Below are 9520 nucleotides of genomic sequence, written 5' to 3' on the forward strand. Positions count from 1 at the left end.
AGCTTTGTACTCTCTTCAAGTGGATGGAGGATGGTTTTCCATCAGACCGAGGAGAATTGTTCTCGGAATCACCTGCATTGAGGCATTACTGGTTGACAGAAGACAATCTCCTTCTTGAAGACAATTGCTTGTTTTACTGTTGGAGATTTCCAGAAGGAAATAGAAAGTTACTTATTGTCCCCGATGTGCTGAAGAAAGAGCTATTGGAAATCGCTCATTGCTCTCCATTGTCTGGACATCCAGGAATAAAACGTACAATACAACGCCTGAGACAGAGCTTTTACTGGTATAACATGACAGATTATGTTACAACCTATGTGAGATCATGCGAGAAATGTGCAGCGAGTAAAAAAGCAAATAAAGTCAACCGATCTGCTTTACAAGAGTACTGTGCAGGTTCCCCACTAGACAGGGTGCAATTAGACATCTTAGGGCCTTTTCCAATTTCTAAAAAAGGGAACAAGTATATTCTTGTATTAGTAGATCAGTTTACCAAATGGACTGAGTGTTACCCGCTCTCTGACCAAACTGCCGAGTCCATAACTGAGATACTGGTAAAAGAGTTTATTGCTCGGTTTGGTGAACCTGTTGAAATACATACAGATCAGGGGCGAAATTTCGACAGCGAATTAATGAAAAAGTTGGCTTCACTGATGGGATGGGCAAACACGAGAACAACTCCTTGTCATCCGTCTTCCAACGGACTGGTAGAACGGATCAACAGAACCCTGGTACAAATGATGCGGTGTTTTGTTAGTCAAAACCAAGATGATTGGGACACCCATCTCCCGCTCCTTGCTGGGGCATATCGCAGTACGCCACACACTAGCACAGGACTGACACCTAACTGCCTAATGCTGGGTCATGACGTTCACCTCCCACAGGAAGTCATTTTTGGGCTACATCCATCAGAGCAGCACGATGAGTCAGATTTTGTCGAACGACTAAGGATATCTATGAAGAAGTGCGAGGATCTTGCTCGTCAGAACTTGAAGAAGGCATCCAAAAGTCAGAAAAGATTGCATGACTTACATGTAAGGCTGTATGAGAGGACATATAATATTGGTGACCTCGTCTATATCAAGGATGACGCTAAAAGAATAGGAAAGAGTCCAAAACTTCAGCCTCTCTGGAAAGGACCAGCAGTTGTTTCCAAAAGGTTGGGGCCAGTTTTGTATCATATAATAACGAAAAAAGGTTTTACCACTCTTCATCATGATCGCCTGAAGCCATGTCAAGTTGATACATTGCCAAGATGGATTGCCAAAGTTCGTCGCCAGTTAAAATATTGTATGGACTTTGACGAACTTTTCAAAGAATGTACAGATGAAGTTGAGGATAGTCAAGGAAACGATGATGTTTGGTTCACAGAATCAAGCCTACAGAATGAGGGGCAGGCATCCAAGAAGGATGATGCAGTAGTCCCTGTTACGGAGAAACCAACGACCAAGAAGCTGGACCAAGGAGTAGTTACAAGGGGTGGGAGAACAGTAAAACGCCCACAGAGATATGAAAACTAAACTGAACATTTTGCTTTGTATTCTTTTATTTTTATATGTTTATTGAAAATGTAACATTTTCTTTTTTAAGAGGGGAGTAATGTAGTGTAATTGCGTATTTACCGTCGGATTCGGTGTGTCAATAATTATGTGGTTCCAAAATTAAACTCTGAAGTAGACAGACGTGTTTCTTGTTCTCTCCCGGGTTTTTGGATCCACGTGGTGCCAACTAGAACCCACACCATTGCGAAAGCACAACAATATCTTTTTCACATTTTGCAAAATCAAGCCTTTTTGTCTGTCAGATTTGTAGAATAGCTGTACAATTACAATGCCTGAAAAAATAACACAATTTACTCGAATAAATCATAACCATCTAAAAAAATTGTATGACAAAACTATCATAAATTTTTCAGGGTATTGTTCCTTTTATGCGTTTCTTATTTTGAAGAGTATACTTTAGGACAGATAGATATATCATCGACTACGTCATAAAAATAAGATTTGCAGAATCAAAGTCGCTGTTACACAATTTAGAAAATAAGTTTATTGTCGTTACATTCTTAGTTATGAATTCTGCATCTTCTTCAAACATGCTTACGTGAAGGATTAACTAAGAAAACTGTTCATTGTGTTAGAGAAAGAACTGTTCAAGGCCTGTAGGGCCGAGAATAGTTTTTTCTTTTACGAAGTAGACAGTTTAAAACTGTCTATTTTGTGAGAAAAAAATAACTATTCTCTTATGGATTTTACCCTACTTAAAACATTTTCTCTATTGTTAACTTAATAAACTATCCAAGGCGATGGTTGTGTATTTGCTAAGATTATGTAACACACTTGATTGTCCAGAGAGTGATTGATTGATTTGATTGATTGATTGTTGTTTTACGTCCCATTGAATTTTTCACTCATATAGAGACGTCACCATATACCGGTGAAGGACTTCAAATTTTGACCTTTACTGGGCACTCAGGGCCATTGAGCAATGAGGGATCTTCATCGTGCCAACGCCTACCGTGACACGGGGCCTCGGTTTTTAAGGTCTCATCCAAAGGACCCGCAACTTTCACTTCAAAGTGCCGAGCGCTTGGCGAAGGAACAGTTTCTACCTATTTATTATCGACTTAGGTCACGCAGGACTGTTAAGGCGTACTACGAAGAAATCAACAGAATATAAACGTGCATAAATACATACCTTTTTAAACTGAATTTATTTTTGTAAAGCTACTATATTATCACATGACTTTAATTTTAATTGAAATAACATCGCTCTGTACGGAATTTGGTTTGGTCACGTTATTTGACGGTCACTTGATAAATGCATGTAATGTGTAATGTGTGTAGGTCATAAACAAATTTCAATATCGCAAGGGCATACCCTAGTTAGAATAAAAAAAATCAGTAATGAATTGTATCTATGTTACTTGTAGTTTATGAAAAGTGGTACTGCTTTAAATAGAAATCGCATTTTAGTAGTTTAATTTTCAAGTTAGTTGGCTCTAGTCGAAATATGTGTGACCTTTATCATGTATTTTATTTATTTATTTAGTAATGCTCTCGATTTCAGAAAAGCAGCAGCACTTTTCAATTTAAGGAATGTTTCCGTTATACATATTCAAAAAATGGTCAAGATCTTTTGAGTATATGCCCTTGCGAAAAGATTTAATGAGGCACCTCGGCGTGAAACATGCACACCTTGCATACAAAAACACGGTAGAATTAATTCAATACATTCTCTCGATAGTTTTTAAATGATGGCACTAAACAAAAGTTTCAGATTTGTATTAATGGTCTACGTAAGATTTGCAAATAATATTCTGTTTAATAATAAAATGCGTTTTTCACTGTGGAAAAATTACTTGATCCGCCTCTCACTGTACATAAAATGCGTCAAATTTTACCATGATGACGTCATGTCGACAAGTGCATTGCGATAAGTGACTTGTTTATATCTTGCTGTGTGGGATTTAACTAGCAACAAAAATGAACGCAGCGGTAAGTTTTGATGTAGTTCATCACTCTTATGCAGTTTAGAACCACATATTATTTCATTTTCTATTGTTATGAGGAATTGCTATATTTGTGTGATGTCAAAGTAGACATTTCCCGTGTAAATTAGGCCCCGCTCCCCTTATGCAGCCTTAACAGAGCTGCGCAGTCGCGGTCGTGATTCGAACACACGACCTTCCGATCACGGAGCGAGCACTCTACCGACTAAGCTGCCCTGACGGCTCCAGAGAGTGAGTGACGTTAAAAACACAACAACAAAAGGGAGAATGAAATAAAGGTGCATTGTTGAACTTAATGGACAGTGCAAGGTAAATTTAGATTTAAATGATAGCTCACTTGATTTCTGACTACTTCTCATGTAAAGCTTCAGATGTCCTCATCGAATGGAGAAAATATATTTCTGACTCAATAAAAATACATATTCCGAGGAAAGTGTCAATACAGGTGGATTTGGAGTGACATACAAGATATGGATACCGAAGATAGCAAATCACAACCACAATTTGATTTTAAACTGGATTTGTTCTCCGAATTTTCCGAGGATGAATTAGTGGAAGCTAGCCAAGGTGTTGAGAATATAGAGATTTCTAAAACCACTTAATCAAGACGAATTAGATAACTTACAGAAGAAGTGTCTCTCAAAGAAAGCAGGGGAGAAGACAAAATGGGCTATTAATCTATGGAAAAAGTGGCAAGCAGATAGGAAGAACAAAGTAACAGGAACAGAGACTTTTAAATTAAGGAAAAATACATTGGAAATGTCTGAGGAGGAAAACCATGGGTTACTTTGTTATGGAAGTAAGAAATCAGAAAGGTAAAGATTATATTCCTAATACAATTTATGAACTTGTGTGTTCCATTCAACACCACATGAAACAAACGGGAAGATTTCTAAGCTTTTTTGATGATGAAACATTCTATGGATTTATTTATTCATTCTATGGAGTTCTCGTTTCCTAAATGACGGAATTGTCGGGCGTGGTCTAGGAATCGATAGGAAGTGAGCAGAAGTCATCTCGTAAGAATAAGTAGAAGTTATGTGGAGAATGAATATTCCTGGAACTGATACTCCACAAAAACTATTAGATACTTTGCTATTCGTGCTTGGATTGAATTTTGCACTGAGATCGGGCCAAGAGCACCGTAACCTGCATGTTGGGAAATACAGTCAAATGTCGATCATAAAAAAAATCTATTGGCCTTAGATATCTTGAGTACAAAGAGGATGTACCTAAAAGTAATAGGGGTGGACTACAACACAGAAATGTGAAACTTAAAGTAACACGTGCCTACAAGAATCATTGAGTACCCGAAAGTCAATACGATCAGCATTCATGTATAAATTTTGTGAAAAGGATGAGCCATACGTTTATCTATGAAGAAACATCTTTATGTGCATGTTGTGAAATTATTATGCATCAGGATATTATGTGTCTTTTTGGCATTTGATTTGTCATCTCCAAAGATGATATATTGTAGAAAATTTCATATACAAATATTTAATATTTATGCGTAATTGTGTATTAAATTAACAATAAATTTGCTTATTTTCATTACTGTTGAAGTCCGCAAAATAGTATGTGTTTAGTGTATTTTTCTTGCTTTTAACATTAAACCTGTACATGAAGTTACCTGTAATAGTACATTAAGTTGGGGAAAAAAACTGTCGATTAAGTCAAGTTTTTTTTTAACTTAATGTAGGGTTATGGGTGACTAAATGTAAAGGTTTTAAATATCCAAATCTATTATGCTATATGATGTACAAAAAAAAACCCACAAAGGATTAAAATAACAAAAATGTTTTAAATGTAATAATCTTGGACTCATCGTTAGACCTGTCTGTACTTTTCATTTTTATCTATGTATTTTAATTATAGGACTTTTTTGGTTGGATAAATGGAAACAAAACGTATTTTGCTAGAAGGTCTGCTGTGTCTGCAGAGTACGAAGTAGATGTAATACAAAACATAAAACATATTGCCATATTTGATTCTTTGAAGAGGTAAAGTCCAAAGTTAATAGGATCAGTATAAAAAAACACAGAGGCTAAATGACAATAATGATGAAATCCAATTTAAATTATTCTCATTTTTGTACTAGTTTGGTGAAGAGTTTTATCATTGTCATACCATTTGAATACTTTCATCAAAAGAATTCTAGATCTGAATTAGACTAAATGTCATCCCCTCAGAAAACGTAAATATTTACATGAGTATTATAAAATTGAGATGAGAGAGTTGGAAAAAATCCTACTTATAGGCATTTTCTACATCACATTCAAATTCTTAACTTTTTCAAAATATAGGTAGTTGTCAAATACTGAATGGTGGTTGTGAAGGCATGTGTTTGCCTTTGCAAAATGGACGGAAATGCGAGTGCGATTTTGGACTACAAGTGAAAGATTTGAAATGCGAAAGCAGTAAGTACTATTTTTCAGCTCAATTTCTTCATCAAATTTATTCAATCTATAAAAGTTTTATTTATCTTCTTAGATTTCTTTTATTCCTTATTTCTCTCAACTATAATTTTTAGATTCTTTTTCGAAGAACTTTATTATAGTTTTGGATTATTCTCATGGCCGAATCCTTCAAGTTGATATTAACACAGGAAACATTGTCAAATTGTCGATAAGTATACAAAACTCTCCAGGGATGACATTTGATAAATCAACAATGGAACTCTTTTACTCAGAAGTACAAACAAAAACAATCATGTCCACAACACTTCTTGGAAAAAACACATCTTTGATCTATACCACAGGTATTGACGATGGATTTTTTAAAGATACTTCATAACTCATTCCTTATATGTAGCTATCGGATAATTGTTGTTGCTTGGACACTGAGCATATTTTTCTTTACTATATACAGGTTTTACTTATGCTGATCGTTTGACTATTGACTATTCAACGGGAAATATTTACTTCACTGCAGTAGGTTCTAGCCAGACTCAAAGTTATATTGGAGTTATACATAGAAAGAGCTTACTTCAAAAAACTTTGTTGACAAACTTGCAGAGTCCAAGAGAAATTGTTGTATATCCATCGAAAGGGTACGTTAATACATATATTGCTATGTGTTTAAAAAAATGTCAGCCCGATTTAACTTAGAAAAAGATATATCTGACAAAAAAAATATTTTCGGTAAAGTCATACTTCTGTCCCAGTAAAAGTCAATTATTGAAAATTTCTTGAGATGTACACAATAAATTTTTGTACAATCTGATATATATATATATATATATATATATATATATATATATATATATATATATATATATATATATATATATATATATATATGAATTGGATTTTGGATTTTTTCTCTCTGACGTCACAAACTTTCGTTGATTCAAATTTTTTTTTTTTTTTTTTTTTTTTTTTTTTTTTTTTGCATAAAATTTGAAATTTGTTTAATTTTGACTATAGTATTTATGCAAGTTTGCTCATGTACTCAGTATAAAATAAAATATATTGCTATTATTATTCTACGCATTACATTGAAAATTTCGAGTCTGAGAAGATTTGCGCTTGGTGACTTTCTTCTGAAATATTATCATAAAAATGCTATTTGCTCCCAAAATCGTTGATATTTCGAACTGACAACCTAGAACAATTGAAGAAAATATTGAATGCTAATATAAGTCTTAAGGTATCACATTAGCTTATAACATAATTAATGACTTCTTCATTAAAGTTGATTTAGGAGCCGGGCAGATTTTAGCCAGACAGAATATTGTCTTGTGTAATTAAAGGTATATGTTACCAACAAATACCTCTGATATGGATTCTTTCAAATCCACAGTTTATAGTTTGTCCGTTTCCTTATCAGGTTTTTATACTGGACAGCGTTTGGAAATATAACTGAAATAAGTAGGTCATATATGGACGGAACATCCAAAATATATATCGCAACAACCAATCTTGGATGGCCAAACGGCTTAGCTATTGACTTTGCCAGTAAGAAAAATTGTTTACTTCATTCTTTTTAATATTTTTTACGAATGGATTGTTCCTGTGACAAGTAAAAAATATAGTTTTTAATCTGTTTTAGCCAACAAATTATTTTGGGTTGATGGTTTGAAGAACAGCATAGAATATTCAGATTTAAACGGTCAAAACAGGCATGTTTTGACAACAGACACTGACGCACATTTGATGAGCATTGTGGTTCAAGGACAATACCTCTATTATACTGCATGGAATCGACAGTACGAAATCCATAAAATTATTAATTAACTTCTTATTATCTGTATCAAAAATTCACACAGAATGAAGCCGAATTATGAATATGATTGATATGTAAACAGTGATCACCTAATATGTGGCGTAATTGATTACATAATATATAAAACCTTCTTGTTGTCTGAAACCGAAAACTACCTAAAACCAATTCAAAACAAAGAAAAGAAGATATAGACAGAATTGGACTTCCTTAAAAAAGGAAAAGGTGGCGGGGTGGAGGCGGCTTAAAATAATTTGAAGCTATCCAACACACAATATCATGTACTTTTCACGGCGTCCTAAAAGAAACTGAAAAAAACGACGCTATCTGGACGACCGGGTCCAGATTTTAACCGCACATGATTTTCATTGGGCATTTACTAAATGTTTTCATTTCCAAGAATCACTTGCATTTGCCTCTCCTAATTTTGACACGCCAAAAACTTCCAAGGATAATGCAAGCGCGATAACTCTTATTATACGCAGAGCATTCTAATGTACATAAAATTTTTTAAGTAAAACTTAAAATTTATTTTAAAGATATAACGCTGCTTTATATATTCTTTTTTATTTATCTGCACATGCATGAAAACTAACACTTTCTTGTATCACTAGAGTGTCAGAATTATATATTTTATTTTGTTTAACCTTGTTAATTTCTATATCATTTACATTCCCGTGATATTTGTATTAAACACTTATTTCAGGAATATTAAGTTTTTAATGGAGCATTATTGGCATGATTTTCAGAGCACAAATGTTATGCACTCACAATGGTAAATGAGGAATGAGTACCGTATTCAATTTTGTCCATGTTTATCAACACTTATACTGTTTTATCTCCCATCAAAATGGTAATTCTAGTTGCACGAAAGGTTAAAAAACTTGCTGCAGTATCCTATTAATTGTTGCAGACCAGTTCTTTATGAATTCGACGTGCATTCCTATGCTATATTATATTTCTATAACAAGTAAGGCCATCTTTTAAAAAAATGTTTGTTTGCCTTCTCCCGACCGATTGCTTAAAAACGGTCCGACTTAAAACTGTTTTAACCTCTAGGAAACAATTATTTTTATTATTCTTTAATAGCTATTTTAACTTCATATTTGCCTGAATTCTTGAATTAAAAAAAAATTGCCCCTACCTAATTACCCATTTTTTTTTTATCCCAATCTGGAGAGGACAAGCAAACATATTTTTAAGATGGCATAATAGAGGCCATAAATGTATTATATTGATTGACGATTCCTGTAGATTTTATAAGACGTATCAGAATTATGAAAAGACATTTAAGGATAATTGGTCCACTTCGTGTACGTAACGTACATACTGTACATACTCTTTTAATCGATTTATTATACATTATCTTATTTCATTTTATATTCCTTTTTGAAAACTTAGACGCATTACAAAATTGGATAAAACAACAGGTGTTCAACTATCCTTTATGCCAAATCACCCGGAGCTTGGTAGACTGGATAGTCTGGATATATATGCAGACGATTCCGTTGACGGTAAGTAACTTTTCCTTTAATGAGTATGAGTTTATTAAAAAGAAATGCAAAAGTACAGTTAATAGCAATCAATGATCTACTTTTTGTTTTTATAGTGAACGCTATTTGTTCAAAGAAGAACGGTAACTGTAGTACATTCTGCTTTCCAACACCAACTGGTAGAACATGTGGATGTCAGGATAATGTTAATTTACAATCAGACGGAAGAACATGCCAAGGAGGTTATACTTTTTATTAGAAGTTAATTAATAAAAATCTCTTAAGTATGATAAAA

The 9520-nt window shown here is 33.9% G+C and overlaps 1 protein-coding gene across 1 annotated transcript in view; it reads left to right on the plus strand.

Moving 5' to 3' along the window:
• The window catches only part of LOC133192440 (low-density lipoprotein receptor-related protein 6-like), a 36227-nt gene extending 26973 nt beyond the window's left edge, over positions 1 to 9254 (plus strand). The window contains exons 9-15 of the mRNA XM_061328447.1: positions 5387 to 5511; positions 5819 to 5928; positions 6042 to 6269; positions 6380 to 6560; positions 7340 to 7467; positions 7562 to 7718; positions 9134 to 9254. Of these exons, the coding sequence (XP_061184431.1) occupies positions 5387 to 5511; positions 5819 to 5928; positions 6042 to 6269; positions 6380 to 6560; positions 7340 to 7467; positions 7562 to 7718; positions 9134 to 9254 (1050 nt within the window). The remainder of the gene's footprint in view (positions 1 to 5386; positions 5512 to 5818; positions 5929 to 6041; positions 6270 to 6379; positions 6561 to 7339; positions 7468 to 7561; positions 7719 to 9133) is intronic.
• Positions 9255 to 9520: the final 266 nt, after the last annotated feature.

This window comes from Saccostrea echinata, unplaced genomic scaffold, assembly GCF_033153115.1.
Source record: "Saccostrea echinata isolate AGI-Se365-2 ecotype Australia unplaced genomic scaffold, CSIRO_AGI_Sech_v1 ptg000025l, whole genome shotgun sequence".
In the NCBI taxonomy this organism is placed as follows: domain Eukaryota; kingdom Metazoa; phylum Mollusca; class Bivalvia; order Ostreida; family Ostreidae; genus Saccostrea; species Saccostrea echinata.